The sequence below is a fragment of the Cebus imitator genome, unplaced genomic scaffold (assembly GCF_001604975.1).
Source record: "Cebus imitator isolate Cc_AM_T3 unplaced genomic scaffold, Cebus_imitator-1.0 Scaffold56, whole genome shotgun sequence".
NCBI lineage: Eukaryota > Metazoa > Chordata > Mammalia > Primates > Cebidae > Cebus > Cebus imitator.
In genome coordinates this window covers 813,994-834,976 of record NW_016107371.1, presented here as the reverse complement: position 1 = coordinate 834,976, position 20,983 = coordinate 813,994, and the positions used below count along the sequence as shown (strand labels likewise).

Genomic DNA, 20,983 nt, shown 5'->3' with positions numbered 1-20,983 from the left:
CAATGCTTTGATCGAGCTCATGGTTTGGTCTGGCAGTGTCTACAGGACCTCGGTCCTGCAGGAGAGGCAGGGCCTCTGCATGACATTTTTTAACACTCCAGGTGATTCGATTGTGCAGCAAGAGACCTACTGTTGAGAACTGCTGTCCAAAAGACTGCGTGTCTATAACTGCTGTATCCCCTGCCCACCAAATCGGTCATAGAGAGAAGTCAACAAATCTGCATGATAGTGCGGTTGCCAGGAGAGAGGCTCTTGTGTGTTATATCCTCAGTCTGGTCATTGTGTGAGTGATGCTTTTAAGCACTCATTTGCATACTTGAACACTAATGTGAGCATTAATTAATGTGAGTATTCATCAATGTGTCAGAGAGAGGAAAGAACATGGCCAATGAGTAGTCCTGAGGAAAGTTGTACAATTGCCAGTAAAGCTGGCACTCCTTAGGACTAGGTGAACACATATGGTGGCCTCAGATCTGGTCCCCTCTGCCAGATACACGCATCTGGGCTTGTTACAATCTGGATCCTACACTCCACAAAGGATGTGCCTTTGTCAAGGTCGGAAAGCTATCTCAGCGAGGGCCTGTCTCTCAATACCTGCTTTGTAGCCACAGGTCGAGAATTAAGAGGGTTAGACAATAGGGCATCACGGCTAAAAGCCAGTGATGGGAAATGCAGCAAGACCCAGGTTTAAATCCTACCTCTATCATCTATCGGCTGTCTCCTAATATTTTGAAGCCTCAGTTTCCTCATTATAAAATGGGAATAATGTGAAATCTGGGAGAATTCAATGAGATCATGCATAAAGCACTTAGCACAGTACCTAGCCAAGGTATCCAGTAACGTTAATTATCACTTTTATACACCACAGTAGCCACACACCTACCATGTCTTAACACTCGGACTCCGACACTGTTCATATCGCTCAGTCAAACTCTAGTTAGATGTGTCACAGCAAACGATGCAGGCCTTGGGTCTCATGGTTATAAAATAACACAGGGTGAGCCAACACAGAGGAGCCAAACCAATGGAGTTACAAGTAGGCCGATGGCCATCTAACTGCACTCAACTTGCAAGGAAGGACAGTTTGAGGTGAGACAGATTTACAACTGAGGCCTGCCCATCAAGGCAAATTCAGGATCTCAGGCCCTTCTCAGTCATAATACTAAGTTTTCCCACGAGAACAATAGCATGCTAGTATTAGATGGAATCTTCAAGATCGTATGCAAGATCCTCAAAGTCAATTAAGGAAACCAAAGCCCAGAGATCAAGGAGCTGGCCCAAGGCTTCACATTAGTCAGCGGCAGCCCAGGAGGAGATCTTGGGCTTCCTGAGCTCACATTCAATGTTGTTTCTGGGACACCACATTGTGCCTCATTAAATGTGGGAATTACTGATTAGAATTGACAGTGCTAGTCATTTCTGTTCATTCCAACCACTGGGAATATATTATCTATGTGCCAAGATAGAAAGAACAGTCTAAGTATTTAGAAAATTTAGAACTCAGAATTTAGAGGTTAAATCCTGGATGAGGTTCTGCTCCTAATTAGCCAGGGAATCATTTGACTCCTTTGAGATTTTCTACCTTTTAGGATAGAAGGTGGCAAACATTTTCTGTAAAGGGGCAGGCCATAAATATTTAGACTTTGCAGGCCATATGGTCTCTGTTGTAAGTACTCAGCTCTGCTGCTGTAGCAGCAAAGCAGCCACAGACAATATATAAATGAATTGACACAGCTGTGTTCCAGTAGCACTTTACTTAAAGACACTTGAATTTTATTTAATTTTCACATGTCAAGCAATATTCTTCTTCTTTTGAATTCTTTTCAACCACTGAAAAATGTAAAAACCATTTGTAGTTTGCAGACTATACTAAAATAGGCGGTGGCCCCAATTTTGTCCTGTGGCTATAGTTTGCCAACCTCTGCTCTAGGAATAAACTCAGCAATGTCTGCTCCATTTAGCCAACTGTGAAATGTTTTGCAAGTAAATATATTAATTATTTAAGAATAGGAAAGCCCTGGTTTGATTGTAGTATGAAGAAAAAAGATCTAAAGATTTTAGTGACACATATGTAATGCAACCAAGAACATAAGGTAGCTATTGAAAATGCAGGTAGTTCTAGATTACTTAGAGTATAAAATAGCACCCACGTCCTAAGAAGGAATCTCCCAATATAATCTGTAACTCAGGTGGTTCAGAACATATATTTATTCTGACACAGCCAATTTTAAGGAAACTACTAATAAATTTAGTAGTATACCTTGGAGAGAAATTAAGATGTTGAGAAGTAAAACTATATTTTACAAAGAACAGTTGTAGGGAGGAAGGGGATGTTTGAATGACATGAGAAGATGAGACTTATCCAGAGAGCAGAACTAAGGCCAATGGGTAGAAGTCAAAAGAAGGCAGACATCCACTCAACAGACAAAATAACTCCCTAAGAGCTGGAATTGTCCAACGGTGTCATGAGCTATCTCACACCCAGTGAACTCTCTATCACTGGGAATTTTCAGGTAGAACATGCTGGCTGCTCATCAAAGAGGTGGTATAGCTGTTACCATCATCTACAAGAAGAGGTCAGCTAAATGACCATAAGATGTCTTTTTGGCCCAAAAATTCTGAGTCTACAAAATGAGTTAGTGGATAGAAAGCACTTTGAAGACCTGGCTCCTCCTAAAAGCCTGCAGGACCACATTCAGGCGTGTATCCTAGGCAAAGATGGAGAACATCTCCCATCACTCTTATGCAGACATGATGTGGAGACATTGAGAGTTTCTGTGACTGTCTCTTGCCTACAGTTGAAAAGGTTCTCAGTCCAATTGGTCTTCCAACCAGCCTCACTACTGGCCTATCGGGCTAACTTCTCAGGGAGAGGCTTTGAGAGTTGTGCGTGCAGCCCAGGCAGTACTGGAAGTAGGGTAGGCTGTCATCTTTGACTCTTGCCTCAAGCTCATCTTGCTCTTGTGTTGGGGCCAAACAATGGGTAAGAAGGACTATCGAGAAGATTTCAGCAACTGGATTATTAATGAAAGGATGGAATGGAAGGGATGGGGCCCTTAGAAAAACAGCTAGTTATTCAAAGAGGTGGGTCATAGACAGGAGCAGGTGTGGAAAGAGTCCTAAAAGTAGAAAGCTATTCATTCCTCCAGGCCCCAGCCTCCCTCCCAGATGGTCCCCAGAATCAAGCATCTCTCAGCTCTGAGCCCTGAGGTGAGAGGACAGTTTTACTTTCTACCTAGAGTTACCCAGTGCTGGAAGTGCCATTACCACTGACTTGAGGTGTTGAAATGAAAGAACTGAGTGTCTTACCCTTCTCGTTCATCATCCGTGTTGTAATACACCTGTGGAACAAAACAATAGGCTTACTGTAGGTCAGAGACACGAAATGGAAAAATATCACATGATGTACAGACTTGCCCAAGGCATAAGCTGTTTCTCAAAAAGGCAAATACTAACCTTTTTAAGGATACTGTGTTTTGTGTGTGTGTGTGTGTGTGTGTGTGTGTGTGTGTGTGTGTGTGTGTGTGTGTATTTCTAAGGAAATGCATTTTTAACCTCCTTGTAATCTCCGTGGGGTTAATGTTTAGATTTTAGTGAAATACAATTGGAAATCTGATTATTTCTAGCTAAAGTCAGTCTGGTTAGATTAACTCTGGCATTAAGCCAAATCTTACCCTTGACATTAAGGAGACATTTTGGTGGGATCTAAAATTCACTGTTTACAAAGGCTCTGGCTTTGTAGGGTGGGTCCTTTTCCTGCCCCCGTGTAGCACAGTGTCTGGAGTCGACTTGCCTGTGGACCATGTGGCGGATGGAGAGTGGGGTAAGAGAGCAGCATGACAGTAACTAGGCCTGTCTACTTACTCCCCAAAGGGGCCAGGTTATCCTGGCATCCCAGAACCACAGAAATTTAGGAGTCAACAGTCTTCAGACCAGGAAAGGTCATTTAGCTCTAGAAGGTGTTCCTGGCCAGAAGGAAGATCTCCAAAGACAGACTAGGGAGTTAGCATGGCAGAGGGCAGAATCAGATTAAATAAATTACAAAGCATTCTTATTATTTTATAGAACCCTCTGGGAGAAATCCAGAGGGCATCTGCTATGTATATATGTCCTCTTAACCCCATTATTTGTAAACACTAATTGTGGGCCTTTTTTCAGCTTTATCTGTGTGTGTCAAGACAGTTTGGGTGAAGAATAATACCTGAGTTAGTATCAGACATTTACATATTAACTCAAAAGTAGCCCCTGATGCTAGTACATCTAGTCACCATCCCTGCCCCAGCCTTGGAGAGAAACAGCTATGCCTAGATGGACAACCTCCCTACAAACCTTCTCAAAGGCTCTTGGCAGTTCCTGGGATGCTGCAAACCTAGACATGGTTATAAAACAAGACTGGTTACTTGGAACTCTGGGAATGAGTCATTCTAGTCATTAGCTCAGATTTCTGCAGGAATTTTTCCTGTTTTTTAATGGCTAGTATTGTACGGTATACTTAGTTTCTTCTTAAACGGAAAACAATGGAGGCAAGTTTTTTCTCCCCACCTCAAGTCTCAGTGTGGTATTCAGAGCATGAACAGGACTGCCTACTTTCATGAATACGGAGTAACCTACCTAAGTGAAGGAGGCTGGGGCATTCCACTGGCCATACAACTGGATTGTTTTGAAAAAGTTCCCCATGTTGGCATGTGTTTTACTGCTTTCTTTAAATGTGGCATAGTGCATCTCTCTGGCCTGACTCCTGGCCTCTGCAAAGTTGGTTGGTGACTCAAAGATGGAAGCAGGCTTCTCTTAGGTGTCTTCCCACCCTCCTGAATGGTCTCTACTTCACTGTCCCTACCACTGTCTCTTCTTTGTCATTTCTCCTTCTTACCCATAAGGACCAACGATTTCTTGTCAGCTGTTGGGTTCATTGCCCTAACTTAATTTCTAGAGCATGTTTTTCAAACTTTAGAGTGTATAAAAACATCTGGAAACTTTATCATAAACAAAAATTTCTGGAACTCACTTGGGAAATTTTAATTCAAAAGATCAAGAATGGAACTCAGGAATCCAAATCCTTATCAAGAACTCCTATGATATGGGGGAAGTTTGTTTACAAACAACAGTGCAGGAGATGGTTTCTGAGCATGTGAGGGAAAAAAAGAGTCCTCCTCGGGTTCAAGTGTTTTGGGGAAGGCTGATGCCTGCAAAGTAGATATTATCTATAACGATGATGCCTCTGCATCCCACCAATTTTTCCCAATCTCACCTAATCACATGACCTTTAAAAGCATCCAGAAATAAACAGCCTGAATATCAGGGATTCAATATCAGGTGAGTAAAACTGAAGGGCTCCATAGAGCCTGTACATTGGATTTATTCCTTCACATTAGTTTTGATAAGTATCTGAAAAATATTTCAATCCATATGTGAATCAATGAGATAACGGGAAGGTTGGGGGGCATGTGGACTGACAGTGAAAAAACCCATTCCCCAAGTCATGTCCTTGAGTGAACACGGACTGCTGCCCTGTAGTTTTAGCATAGCTCACAGGTGCCTCACTAGCCATGAGAACCGCAGGACTGCTGGCCCTGCAGTTGGGCACAGCTGCAATGCAGCTGATTTTAGCAAGCTCAGGACTGCAGTGGCTTCTGAGATACACATTAGTCCTTGAGTCTCTCTTGCTCCCCTTTATATTTCTATCCCCTTAAGGGAAACAAGCCATATCCTTTGACCTGCCACTGAGAGCTCTTGTTTTGCAGGTCAAAGTTGGTCAGTCTCTGCCCCATCCCCAAATCTAAGGCCATGGCACTGCCTATTCCCTCCTGTCTTTGGAAGGATCTCCCGGGCATCTATCTTTTTTTGAGAAAATGCAGTCTTAAAGTCCCTAGCCAGCCACTGTCCAAGCTCCTTTCCTTCAGCTAAGTTAGCTGATCAACCACAGCATAGTCACAGGTTATTCTAGAGACAGTTGAGTGTGTTCCTTTGTTTCCAGAAGCTCAGAGCAGGCTTCTTCACTGACCCCTCTTCTCCAAATCCAAGGCCATGGAAGAAGCCAGAGAGCTCTGAGGAAGGCCTCCAGATATACAAGGGGGATATACAAGTAGGATATTCAGGGGGATATAGAGGCAGGACATGTAGGGGGATATAGAGGCAGGACATATAGGGGGATATAGAGGCAGGACATGTAGGGGGATATACAGGCAGGATATTCAGGGGGATATATAGGAAGGATATACAGGGGGCACTGATTGGGCTGCCTGGCAACTGCTGAAACCAACAGATTGTAAAGTCTTCACTTTCCTTCTGATTCCACCTCAGGCTGACAGCCGGGCTCCTGACACCCAGGCTCATGACATTCAGGGGACAAGACAGGTCAGTGGACTGACAGTCAGGAGCAGCCGGATAGGGCCACTTTTAAGATTAATTTATCCTTTGTATATTTTGGAGAAAGCTTGTCAAAAGAACTGGTCAGGTTGTCAGCTTTGACATGGAACTGAGGCCAGAGTCATGACAACAAACCAAACAAGAACAATTTAACTCAATTGTCCCTTCTTCTCAAAGGTGCAGAAACCTGGCTCCATAAACTCCCATGGGGCACAGACAGTGCAGACACAAACCACCACCATGGTCTCGGGAATTAAATAAATAAATAAGTGCTGGCACGCTTATCTTGATAAATTACAAAATTCTTCCTCCCTACTTTGTGTCCTTGTTCTTATCCATCAAGTAAGACAGGATGAAAATGTTAAATTGGTTTTTAACGGTTTTTTTGTTTGTTTGTTTTGCTTTTGAGACGGAGTCTTGCTCTGTCGCCAGGTTGGAGTGTAATGGCATGATCTCGGCTCACTATAACCTCTGCCTTCCAGATTCAAGCGATCCTCCTGCCTCAGCCTCCCAAGTAGTTGGGACTATAGGCATGCGCCACCACACTCAGCTAATTTTTGTACTTATAGTAGAGACAGGGTTTCACCATGTTGGCCTGGATGGTCTCTATCTCCTGACCTTGATTCACCCACCTCGGCCTCCCAAAGTGCTGGGATTACACCACACCCGGCCATTGTGCTTTAAGAAACAGCTATAGGCATTTTATTCCCATGTTGGATCATGAGTAACAACAAAAAGCTGTGGTTGTAGAATTGCTTTGTCTCATGAATATAATGAAAGAACACACTGAATCCTGGGGGACAAAATACATGCAAAAGAGAAAGTAAAGCCAATAGTGATTTCTTTCTACCCTAAGGTCAATTCCAATGAGTGTTTGCATGCTTAGAATGAAAGAAAAACTTAAATGTGTCAGTATGCCTTTATTTCTCAAAACAGATGTTTCCTTAAAGGACTTTGGGTTTAAAAGAAAACTAATGGATACAAAAATTCATTAAAACCCAATTGGTTTGGTAAAAAATAATTCTGGCTAATGCTAAGGAAATAATTATTTTTTTCTTTTTTCACACAATTTTTATTTATCACATAACAGAAATATACTAAAAAGAAAAAGAAAAATCAGCCATATCTCATAACCCTGTAAAAAGTGTTGCAATTTTTCTTGCTCCCTTCAAATTCAGTTATATATTTGGGATGATAATATAAACACAAATTACTATTCTACATTTTCTTCCCACTGAACATTATCATAACGAGGTCCCATGTTGCTATGTAGTTTCCATAATTAAAATTTTAGTGACCACATAATATTCCATCAACTTGAGCTACCATAATGAGTTAATTATTGGACATTTATGTTAGTTTGAGATCTTTTCGTTTCACTTGTAGATATAACTAGGAGAGAAGAAGTTTTTTAAAGGGGGATTGTCTACAACCTTATTTTTCTTTTGATGTGAAATGATTTACCTATGAAATGGGAACCTTTTATTTACTAAGTGAAAAGTTGTTGGAGTTTTATTTAAGCTGAGACTTTCCCTTTATGCAACTTTATGGAGTTTTAGGTGCAGTTCAACTTCTCACCATTAGGTGGAGCTCTATTGCGTCAGGATAATCCAGTCCACGACAAAGCTGTCAGAACACAACTTGCAGGTTATCAGCCTTCTTACTTTCTTCCTCTTCCACTCTTTGTCAAGACTTCACTAATATCAGCTTACTCTCCTCTCCGACTTAGTTTCCTCTCCTGAGACATTCCTTTCTATAAAAATGCATTTACTAGAGGGAATGACATTGACTTTTTCTCTAGTAAATGGAAGGTAAGTTATTTTTGAGGTCAACACTGCTTCTATTTTAAGGCCCTCCCTGCCCTGTGGATGGATGGGAGGTGGACATTAGCTGGTAGGTCATACCTGTCCGGTCCTCTGCAGGTTTGCAAAGTGAACATCAGGTATGAAGAGAACTGGCTGGGAGTGGAGATCAGGCATGGTTTTGAAGTAGGTGATGTCACTCTTCTTCTGTAAAGGGATGGCGGCCAACTTCCCATCAGAGGCTGGATGGGATCACAAAACTCATAAATGACAGAGTAAGGTATGACTAAGAACTCTCAATTCTAGGTCCTAAAGTCCATGGTTTTCTCCTATGAAGCTTCTTGAATACCACAGATGCAAATACACTTTAGCATCCCCCACTACCCCTAACCCAGCAAAACCAACAGGAGCATGGACTTCAGCTGAGCACTCCTGAGGTGAAGCATAGGATCCCTCACACCCTTCTGTCCCTTTATGCACCCAAGATTCCTTGACTGCAGAAGGAGGATGTTGGTCTCCAGCCTATTACAAAGTCCTTCCTAGCTCAAACACACTGTGCTCATGTGATTCTATTTGCTTTTCACAGGGATAATCAATCACCTGTCTCCACTGCCAGGGGAAAGTAAGCCATACCTTTTATGTATGTAGTTGTACCTGCAACCCACTTCTTCCACCTATTCCCCTAGTGGACACAGCCCACATCGAGTCTCCCCTGTAGAAAGCAACATTAGTCTCAGTGAAACTCACAGCTGTTGCACTGAGTTTGGGAAGCCTGGCCTTTCCCTTTCTTCCTGTTCTGCTTTCTCTCTTCGTCTCGGATTTTTCTTTCTGCTCCCTGATAGGAAAAAAGAAAAAACAAATAGACAATGCCAGGCATATTAGCAGAGCATGCAAAAGTCACGTCACACATAAGTCATGAGGATATGAAACAATACAGCAGTGGAGGAAACCAGGCAGCCCCATTTCTATTCCTCTGGCAAGGTTGAACTTTGGCCCTGAAAGCCACAAGCACTCATAAGTCTATACCACATTTGTGACCTGTGAGGGATCCTGCTTCTCCTGGATTTTCTCTCCTTTTTTGGTATCTTTCCTATTTAAAGAAATTCAGTTTTGAATCCATATGGAAAGAATCAACCCAGTTCGCTAACCCAGTGAAACCCATTAAGTAACTTTAGTGATTATAATAAAATGACAGAAGATGAAGCATTGACCCATTAAATTTATTCCTAGGCAAGAAGAGGGCTTTAAAATGTGAATTCCCTATAAAATGTTTCCTTTGCTTTCCTTTTAAACTTCAAAAAATTCTTATAGTGGTGGAAATGAAAGAAGCCATCAGGAAACCACACAAGATGCAGGATCACTTTGTACAAATAAGTATAATTTTTGTTTTTGTTTCAATATTTCCATATGTTCTTAGAGATGGTGCTCATTCAACCAAACAGAAAAATGTTTAGTCTATTCAACTCCTTTTTGCTCCTCTGTTTTTGCAGCTTGGCTTTTTCACGGATTCCTCTTGCTAAATTGCCAAATTGCATCCTACTTAACCAATTGACCATCACCTTGTATCTCTTTACTTCATTGCCTATGATGATGCTCTATCTTTTCTCTTTGCTTATTTCTCTATACAAGCTTTGCCAACTCATTTTGTTCTCCTTGTCCCCCAAATACAGACATTCCAACATGGGTTCCTTTACCTTGCCCTATTTCCACTCTTGCCGTGGAAGAATTAATCTGCATCTTTGTTTTCACAAGGCACTAGGCAGGTGACACTCTGATCGACATCTCCAACCTAAACTCCTTCCCTAAGTTTCAGATTCACATTTGCAGTTCTTGCCCATTGTGGTGGTATATTTAGGGAGCAGCAATGCACAGACCAGTCAGTAACCTTTCACCCTTCAGAAATTGTCCCCACATCATCATGTATAAAACAGGTAAGATTTAACAACATAAAAATGTAATCCTCCTGTATGCAAATCAATTAAGAGACAAAGGACAAGTTGGTGAAAATACTTGCAATAAAATAGCAAATAAAATGTCAAATCCTTAACATATAAATAATGATTCAAATTTTAAAAACAGCTAGCATACTAAAAGAAAAATGGACAAGAGTCATGAAATAGGCAGTTCACAGAAAAAGACACACAAATGGTTTGACTTATATAAAACAATGAGATATAGTTTTTGTTTATCAAATTGGCTTTTGTAGAAAAGCAGATTCCCAATTCTGGCCAGCATGACGCCATGACACAATGAGAATTTGTGGTCAGTGAAAGCTCCACAGAAGAGATGGTTTATGGCTTTTAAACTAATTTTTAGAGAATGAGTAATAACAGCTAACTCTGTGCCACGGAATTTCTAAGAGCTTTACATAATAGAATTGAAATAGCTTCATATTTTAACCAAATAATTTAAATATACATTTTTATATTTTAATAACTACCAAATGGAGTCATTTTACTTACTACCAAAGGGGGTAATTTTATAGTGCTCCATTTGAAATTCTGAATTGTCATCGACACTTGTAGATCATGGAAACTCACAGCAAGAGGGGCATAAAATATAAAACTATCTGCTTGGAAAGTCTCTTCATGATATATAAAGGTTTTGCACAGTTTTTGTGCTGGAAAACATGTTTTCAAAAAATGAAGTATTAAATGCGCAGATACAATCTTCAATTGGATGTGAAGCATAAGCAAGTGGGTTCTTCAAAATAGTAAAGTCTGTAATAGAAGTTATTTTTTTTATTGGGTCCATGAGAGGCATTTTTCTATGTGTTTGGAGCTCTGTACGATGTAACATTTAATATAAATAAAATTTAGATATTTGTTAACCTGTATAAATCACAGCTGCCGCAAGAAACACCCCAAGTTGGGTCAAGGAATTTGATTTCTGAGTTAACGTTTTATTTTGTGCTATTTATGAGGAAGGGGACAAGAATTAATCTGTTTCAAGATTTATATACAGGCATACCTCAGAGGTACTGTGGGTTCAGTTCCAGACTCCCATAATAAACCAAATATTGAAATAAAGAGAGTCACACATTTTTTTTTTTTTGGTTTCCCAGTGCATAGAGAGGTTATGTTTGCACTATACTATATCAAGTGTGCAATAGCATTATGTCTAAAAAACATACATATTTTTAAAAATACTTGTTTAAAAAAAAGAGATACTGAGGCTTTAGCAATTTGTAGTATTTTTGCTAATAGTCTTATCTCAATGTTGATAGCTGCTGACTCATGAGGGTGGGGGTTGCTGAAGGTTGGGGTGATATAGCAATTTCTTAAAATAAGACAAAAATGAAGTTTGATGTATCAATTAACTCTTACTTTCAGGAAAGATTTCTCTGTAACATGTGATGCTGTTTGATAGCACTTTACCCACAGTAAGACTTCTTTCCAAATCGGAATCAATCCTCCGAAGCCCTGCTGCTGCTTTATCAACTAAGTTTATGTAATATTCTAAATTCTTTGTTGTCATTCCAACAATGTTCACGGGCTCTTCACCAGTAGTAGATTCTGTCTCACTTTCTTTGCTCATTCGTAACTCCTCATATGTTCAAGTTTTCACATAAGATCGCAGCAATTCAATCACAACTTTAGGCTCCACTTCCAGTTCTAGTCTTGCTATTTCCGTCACATCTGCAGTTACTTCCTCTACTGAAGTACTGAACACCTCAAAGTCATCCATGAGGTCTGGAATCAACTTCTTCCAAACTCTCGTTAATGTGAATATATTGACCTCCTTCCTGCCCATATGAATCGTGAATATTTTTAACGGCATCTGAAATGGGGAATTCTTTCCAAAAGGCTTTCAATTTATTTTGCCCAGATCCATCAGAGGAATCACTATCTACAGCAGCAACAGCCTTAACAAACATATTTCTTAAATAATAAGGCTGGAAAATCAAAATTATTCTTTGATCAATGAGCTGCAGAATGGACGTTGCTGTGTTTGCAGGCATGAAAACAAGACTAATCTTTTTGTACATCTTCACCAGAGCTCTTGGGTGACTAGGAACACTGTCAATTAGAAGGGATCTTTGTTTCCTGAGCAGTAGGTCTCAACAGTGGGCCTAAAATTAAGCCCACTGAAAACACATCAGCTGTCATCCAGGCTTTGTTGTTTTATTTACAGAGCAAAAGCAGACTAGATACAGCAAGATTCTTAAGGACCCTAGGATTTTTGAAATGGTAAATGAACACTGACCTCAACTTAAAGACAGCAGCTGCATTAACCCCTAACAAGAAAGTCAGCCTCTCCTTTGAAGCTTCCAAGCCAGGAATTGACTTGTCTCTAGCTATGAAAGTCCTAGGTGACATCTCCCAGTAGGAAGCTGTTTCTTCTACAATGAAAATCTGTTGTTTAGCATAGCCACCTTCATCAATGATCTTAGTTACATCTTCTGCATAACATGCTGCAGCTTGCACATCAGCACTTGCTGTTTAATCTTGCACATTTATGTTATGGAGATGATCTCTTTGCTTGAATCTCATGAAGTGATCTCTGCTAGCTTCAAACTTTTCTTCTGCAGTTTCCTCATCTCTCTCAGCCTTCATAGAGTTGAAAAGAGTTAGGGCAGTGCTCTGGATTAGGCTTTGGCCTAAGGGAATGTTGTGGCTGGTTTAATCTTCTATCCACAACTTTCTCCACAACAGCAATAGGGCTGTTTGACTTCCTTATCATTTGTGTGTTCACTGGAGTAGCACTTTTAATTTCCTTTAACCACATTTCCTTTGCATTCACAACTTGGCTAAGTGTTACAAGAGGCCCAGCTCTTGGTCTATGTCAGCTTTTGACATGCCTTCCTCTGTAAACTTAATCATTTCTACCTTTTGATTAAAGTGAGAGAGATGCAACTTTCCTTTCACTTGAACACTCAGGGGCCATTGTAGGTTTATTAATTGGCTTGGTTTCATATTGTTGTGTCTCAGGCAATAGGAAGACCAAAGGAAGAGAGGGAGAGAGACTGGGGAAGGGCTTCTCAGTTTTCATGCATATTTATAAACATGTTCACACTAATAAGTGGTTTTCCCAAGTCTCTCTTGAAGCAGTCAGAACACTACACAATACTGATCAATGAAGTTCACCATCTTATATGGGTGGAGTTGGGGGTGCTCCAAAACACTTGCAATAGTAACACCAGTGATCACTGATCACAAATTACCATGACAGACATAATAATAATGAAAATGTTTGAAATGTTGAGAGAATCAACAAAATGTGACACAGAGACATGAAGTGAACACATGCTGTTGGCAAAATGGAGCTGATAAACTTGATTGATACAGGTTGTCATAAACCTTCCATTTGTAAAAATTCATTTTCTGTGAAGCATAATAAAGCAAAGCACAATAAAATGAAGTGAGCCTGTATGTTCAATGTAGATTTTTAGAAAAATCACTTGCTTATTATTTTTCAGGCGTTCTTTTGTATGCCAAACCCAAAGAATTAGCATAAAACATAGAATATCTATGAAGCAAACGGTGGCCCTTCTACAAAGGAAATTTACTGCCCAGAATGCCCAGCTATCAGCATGACAAAACAATTTTGATAGTATCTACTCTTGAGAGACCACAATTCTTATTTCTAGAATAAAGCTTTTGACTTCACAGTGACCCCAGGAAGCTTCAATACATTCAATGAAGGTGGGGAAAACATCCCTTGAGCAAGACCTTCCAAATATTCCACCTCTTCCTGTGATTCTTTGTGACCTAAGGCTTTTAGAAAATATTCTCTCTATTCTTATTAAAGTGCAAAAGTCTAGTTCTTCCAGAAGAGTATAATTCACTACAAATACCAAATTTATCATTTGAAAATAATTCCCTCCATCTAAATATTCACTATAGAATGTTAAATTTGGAAAATACATCTGAAAAATTCCTGCCTATATTGTGATCATTTTTGCTGCCACTTGAGAGGTGATGGCTTTGTTTTTTAACACGTAAGCTGTTTCTCTTACATTTATTTTAAGAAAATGTGACTTTATTTCTCAATTTTTCCATAATATGTAGCTATTGTTTGCAGTAATACAAAATCTTCACGAAAGATTGCGAAAGTATTTAATGTTAGCATAAAGATATACACATAGGCATCTATATAGCTATATAAACAGATCCCGAATTTTTAAAATGTATTAAGACATGAATTCCAGTAGAAGTATCTTAATACCCCAGGTTAGGGAAACCCTTTATTTTCATCTGCAGTCTCACAGGTGTATTAATTAGAAGTCAAGGTAGAGAACTGTAAATAGTGCAGAATTCCATCTTTGAAAACTGTAGACTGTGATGAGAAAATTTATGGTTTTAAAATGGAATAGCTCTCAGCCCTTTTGCCTGAAAGGATAATTCAAATTGGGCATTTGTATTTATACACCCATTTGAAAGGTACAAATATTAAACTTTTCTTTTTTTAATATCTCAGGAATTAGTTTTACCTGGATTTTGAAATGAAAGCTGCAAATATGACAAATTACAGCAAAAGATTTGGGGTCTAGTTTGTTAAAGAAATTGACAGTAATTATGATGAATCCACCCTGCAGGATCCATAAGATTTCTTCCTTATGAGTTTCCTGACACCACAACCCCCCACCCCCAAATCTTAACATCAGGATGTGTAACTACCTGCTAGAAATTCTGGACATCACTACTGACTTGGAATAAATGCTTACCATTTACCCAACATTCTCCAACCATTTTCTTTTATTTAATACTGAAATTTACTAGACTGATAGGCAAAATGTGAGCAATTGGAAATGCCCCCTACTTTCTGATTGGCAAAGTATTTGTTGATGTACTCTTCCCAGTTTTCATGCATATTTACAAACATGTTCACACAAATAAGTGGTTCTCCCAACCATTTGTTTCCTTGTCACAGATTTCCCTCTTAGCATGACTTCAGGAAAAAACTGCTTTGGAAAAATCCATATAATCCTCTTTTTAGCCCTCTCCCTTTTAGAGGTTAAAACAACTGAATGAAAATGTATAAAAATATTTTCAAACAAAAGTTATAATCAATCAATAATTTTATTTGCCCTCTTAGCATCTTATAGTCCCTCTCATTCTAGGACATAGGTTAACAACAATAGAACATTATCCATGCATTCTGCAAGCTTTTATTCTTTCTTTTTCTTATTACTTATTGCATTAACACTGTAATATAAAATAATTTTAGAAGAATCCTTAACCCTTTCTCTCACTTTTAATTCCAACTGCCAAAGTGAAAATGAATGGATTGCCAGATTCCTCTAATTCTTCCCCCTCTTTCTCCTCATTTCTAACTTTATTCTTTATTTCTAAGAAGGGGATTCATAGAGAGGGATTCTACAATCTCCCCTGGAATATCTGAAATGAAGTAAGGGAATTCAAATTATTTAAATGCTTTGTTATTTATGCTTTAAAAAAAGATCTCTTATACATTGCTTGAAAATGTTTCTTAATATTTAATATCACTGAATTAAAGACATAAGCTGATTTTTTGGGGGGGATTTGTTTTGTTTTTAAAGGCCACTTTGGCTCTTTGTTGAGGTTTTGAATCGCCAGTTGTCACTTCAGTATTTTTTGTATAAAGTTATTTATCAATTCCAGGAGAATGAGTTTGAAATCAAGCCTAGATTTGCATCTAACTCCTCTGCATTCTCCCTGTGTGTCTCTGGGGAAATTACTTATGCTGTCTGTACCTTTGATATTTCACCATTTCTACACAGCTATGTCTATTGATTTAACAGGCCTCTAGAAATTGTCACAGAAACCTCCCTGCTGTCCTGGAAACTGTCCTACTGATTGCTGTGTCATGGAAACTGTCCTACTGTGCACTGTGAACTGTCCTACTGTGTACTGTCCTACAGTCCTGCTATGTACTGTGAACTGTCCTATTGTGTACAGTCCTACTGTGTACTGTGTATTGTGAACTGTCCTACTGTATACTGTGAACTGTCCTAAACTGTCCTACCGTGTATTATGTATTGTGAACTGTCCTACTGTGCTACTGTGTACTTACTGTGTACTGTCCTACTGTGTACTGTGCTCTGTCCTACTGTGTACTGTGAGCTGTCCTACTATGTACTGTGAACTGTTTTACTGTGCACTGTCCTACTGTGTACTATGAACTGTCCTACTGTATACTGTGTATTGTGAATTGTCCTACTGTGGACTGTCCTAAACTGTCCTGCTGTGTACTATCCTATTGTCCTACCAGTGTCATGGAAACTGTCCTATTGATTGCTGTGCTGCCCTGATAGCTGGATGATTGGCATTAACTGAAATTGTCATGGCCTATCTTTGCTTCCTCCTGCCACTGCTCTCTGCTCACAGGAGCCTACCTCTCTAAATGCTCTGTTATTGCTAAACCAGAACTCTCAGGAATGTTAACAGCATATAGACCTTTAATACAACAGACTGCAGCACCTTTAAGGGTAATGGGCTGAATTAACAGCATCTGCAATGACCTGGATAAGATTGGAGACTATTGTTCTAAGTGACATAACTCAGGAATGGAAAACCAAACATCACATGTTCTCACTGATATGTGGGAGCTAAGCTATGAGGACGCAAAGGCATAAGAATGATACAATGGACTTTGGGGAATTCTGGGGAAAAGTGGGACGGGGGCAAGGGATAAAACACTACAAATATGGTACAGTGTGTACTGCTCAGGTGATGGGCACACCAAAATCTCACCAATCACCACTAAAGAATTTACGTAATCAAACACCACCTGTATCCCAATAACTTATGGAAAAATAATTTTTTAAAAAGAGTGATGGGCAATAGTGAACTGGCTAGTAATATCTCTCCCTTCCTCTCTCTCCCCAGCATCTAATATGAACTAATATCCTTTCATTTACAAGAAATATCTATAAGCGGTCAGTCAAGTTATTTTATTTTTTATATATCCTCCTTCCTATCCTTCCCAATTTTAAAATAATTGTACAATGTCTACCTTATCAGAATATACTGTCACACTGTCTCTGCCATCATTTGGAATGAGATCTACAGGCAAACAGATCGATGCTCACCACCAGTCATTTTATCAGTGTCCTTACAGTACCATTGCTTGTCTAAAGTGTGTTCACCACTGGAGTCTCTAAGAAGAAATATTCTCTGGATTTAGGGAGTTTATTTTATTTTGTTGTGCCTGTTTCTCTTTATGCTTCAAAGTCAATTTGGCTGTGTATAAATTTCTTGGCTCACATTTTCTTTACTTCATTACCTTAAATAACATTTTCTCTGACAAGGTATTGCTGTTGAAAAGTTTGATAATCAAATTTGCCTTATAAGTGATTAAATATTTATTTACTGAGATGCCCAAATAATATTATTTTCTTTTCTCAAAAAGTCCAATAACTTAACTACTTGGTATTGGTTATACTGGATCAATTTTCCCAAGTGGGTGGTGGGCTGTTCAAATACATACATTTTCTGTTTAAAGTTTTCCTTAGAGCATATGTATTTAAATGCATATTTAAAGCATATATATTTTTATTATTCTACCCTCCCACTTTTTTTCCTCAAATATTTATATTATATGTACGCTGAAGTTTTTTTTAAAAGATAGGGTCTCACTCTGTTACCCAGGCTGGAGCATAGTTCACTGCAACCTCAAACTCCTGGACTCAAACAATCATCCTGCCTCAGCCTCCTGAGTACCTAGGACTACAGACATGCATCACTGAACTTGGGTAATGTTTACATTTTTCTGTAGAGATGAGGGTCTTGCTTTGTTGCTTAAGCTGGCCTCAAACTCCTGGACTCATGTGATCCTTCCACCTTGGCCTCCCAAAGTGCTGGGATTACAGGTGTGAGCCATGCACCTGGCCTATATTACATCTTCTTTACCTTTCATCTATATCTGTATTTTCTCTCACACCTCTTTCTTCATTTCCTCTGATTTTAAAAACTTTGTTGTTTTCCAGCTTGTTTTCTTAAAGCATTATCTTTTACATTTATTTACTCTGTACTGCTTCTAGCATAGTTTTTATTTCTAATATATTTTAATCCTTTATTTCTAAATTCCATGAGTTCCAGCTCATCTCCTTTCAAGTCATTCTATTTTTTTCTACACATCTCAAGTTGAGCTTTTCAAATTGTGATTTATGTTGATCTTCAAACTTCCATTATTTCTTTAATTTCATTTAGCTTATTTTGAAATATTAGGCTACAGATGTCGCCTGTTTTGTAGGCCTTTTTGATAGGTATTCATTATTCATAGGGAAGGCAGTCTGATCTTAATCTCTTTTCTCATGAAACATTGTATGGGATTTAATTGCTTTTTCTTTTCTGTTGGTCATTTTCAAGTGAAATGAGTGAGCCAGGATTTCCTCTAGCTTCATGCTCCCAGGCTCCCCATCTGCTGTGTTCACAAAGTGATACAAACATAGTCAGATTTTTCTGAGATCTGCCCACTCTGTGTTTAGTCCCATCTTCATCTTCACTTTTATTTTGACCTCCTCTTTCCTTTTCACCTTTTTTTTCCAACTCAGCTTGGACTTTACTCTGAGCACTTTTTGTTTCCAGAGCAGGGTTTTGCCTTAGAAAGAAACTTTAGTTTCTAACTTCTCAGAGTTCATAGAGCTCATAACAGTTCAATGCTCAGTCCCCTGCACTCGCCAGCAAATGCAAATCCACTAGATCTGTTCCCTCCTACCTGAGTCTCATGTGCTGTCCTGAGACACCCACTTCACTTTCCAGTGAGTACTTTGGACAATTTTGTAGGTTTTCTGTTATTTGGCTATCAAGTGGCCCCATTACTTTCCCTCACAAATGCTGATATCACACAGGTTTTGAAACTGTTGATGCTTGGTCCTATTCATATGTGGGATTTGTGAAGATCTGTCACCTAATCATGGGGTTTTAAGTTTTGCTGTTCAAATTTTTTTACTCTTTTGGGGTGGGATTCAGGGAGATTCAAAGTACATGTTTACTAAGTGCATATGTACTAATGAACTTATAAGTGCTATTTCCATTCCAAAAAGTCCTAGATAAGGTCCCATTTAACCCATAATAACAGATGTGCCAATATGCTCTGGGACAGGGTTTCCACCCAGTAAAGAGTATTAATCTGTTATTCGAGCTATCTAATTGGATCAAACTTAGAGCACAATGTGTTATAAAATTTGTATACCCCCCAAAATTCATAAGTTGGACCCCAAATTCCCAATGTAATGGTATTTGGGGGTGAAATTTTGGGGAGGTAATTGGGTTTAGATGAGGTCATCAGGATAGAGTCTTTATGATAAAATTAGTGTCCTTAGGAAGAGAGATACCAGAGAGCTGTGCACGTGCTCTCTCTATGCCATGTGAGGACACAGTGAGAAGGCAGCTGTCTGCAAGCCAGGAAGAGAGCCCTCACTAGGATCCAAATTAGCTGACGCCTTGACCTTGGACTTTCCAGCCTCTAGAACTTTGAAGAATACATTTCAGTTGTTTAAGCCACCCAGTCTATGGTTTTTTGGTATAGCAGTCTGAGCTGACTAAGAAACAGTCAGTGAGTCATTAAGTTAGTGATAAAAATGATAAACTGAAAAAAAAAAAAATACCATTGACTGAAGACTTCCTAGATATCTAACAGGAACTGAGAGTAAAAGATTACCACTCCCACTGTGAAGGGTTAAGTAACTATTTTGACACCACTGGACAAGTGAAGGTGACAAGGGAGAAATGCCATTAAAAGTAATGTCTAATAACAAAGACACCTTTATAAAAAAAGACTGTCATCTTTACTCACTTTGTCACAGAAGACCTTGATCTGGCAATAAGCTCTATGAATAGGTTTATTGCTACGATTGTTATAGCTGTATGTGTCAATCTGAATCATCAAAGGAAGTCCTTTCACCCCTTTTTGGGAGGAGAAATCTGTACTCAAGCAATTCACGGTGATGAAAATCTGAGGAAAGGAAAAAGAAAAAGTTCACAAGTCACCATAAAAAGAATGTATGACAAATGCATAAACCTTAAACTTTAAGTCAAAACACTAAACAATCCCATAAGGACAACTGAAGAATATTCTGATGTTCTTTTCACATAAAAATATGCTGAGCATAAAACATATAATTTATAATTACACATTATTTTTTAAATCTGCTTTCATATTTAATCTTGAAAGAGAGCACTTAAATTACTTTCCTGGAAGCATATCAGCAAAGTCTTACTTATTTTTTAAATATGCATAAGTGGCCTGAGTAAAACACTGTTTCCTCAACACATCAAAGCTGCCAGTTTTAATAGTTATAGCAGTTATTCTAATCTCTGACCTGTGGAATATAAAGAAAAAATCAGATGGCACCTTCCTTTGCACATTATTGCACTGAAACCTAGTTATTTGTTTACATATCTTTCTTCCTTGATTATAAAGCATGCAATTTGAGACCACTTATTATTTTTGTATTACTGGTACCTAGTTCCTGGAGAAAAATAAGCACTCAATAAACATTAAATGAGTGAATTACTGAGTTTATCTGCAGAAAGCCTACTAAAAAGGGAGTCAAATGCCCCAGGTTTTAGTCCCAGCTGTAATATCCACCAGCTAAGAAACATTACTCAAGTCACTTAATGTCTTCAGATTTCATTTTTCCCTTTAGGATCACTCCCTGCAGGACAAAATATAGATACAAATATACTTCCATGTTAGTGAAAAAGTAAAAGAGGAGCTGGTAAATGTAAGTTCTGAAACAGGAGAGGGAAGGTGTAGTGAAGGCATCAACATCCTCACCTTACAGCACAGGGACATCCAGAGACACAAGGGAAACCACATGAATTCCAAAAAATGGAAACTCCAGGAAATTCATAAGATTATAGCGCTGACCAACAAAAGAACTAAAA

At 39.0% G+C, this 20,983-nt stretch overlaps 1 protein-coding gene across 3 annotated transcripts in view; it reads right to left on the bottom strand.

The window, feature by feature from the left end:
- GRHL2 (grainyhead like transcription factor 2) overlaps positions 1-20,983 on the bottom strand; it is a 184,557-nt gene that overhangs the window by 30,794 nt on the left and 132,780 nt on the right. For all 3 annotated transcript variants that reach the window (XM_037738646.1, XM_017528899.2, XM_037738645.1), the window contains 4 exons: positions 19,890-20,048; positions 8,916-9,003; positions 8,271-8,410; positions 3,310-3,341 (listed from right to left, as the gene is read on the bottom strand). In XM_037738646.1, the coding sequence (XP_037594574.1) occupies positions 3,310-3,341; positions 8,271-8,410; positions 8,916-9,003; positions 19,890-20,048 (419 nt within the window). The remainder of the gene's footprint in view (positions 1-3,309; positions 3,342-8,270; positions 8,411-8,915; positions 9,004-19,889; positions 20,049-20,983) is intronic.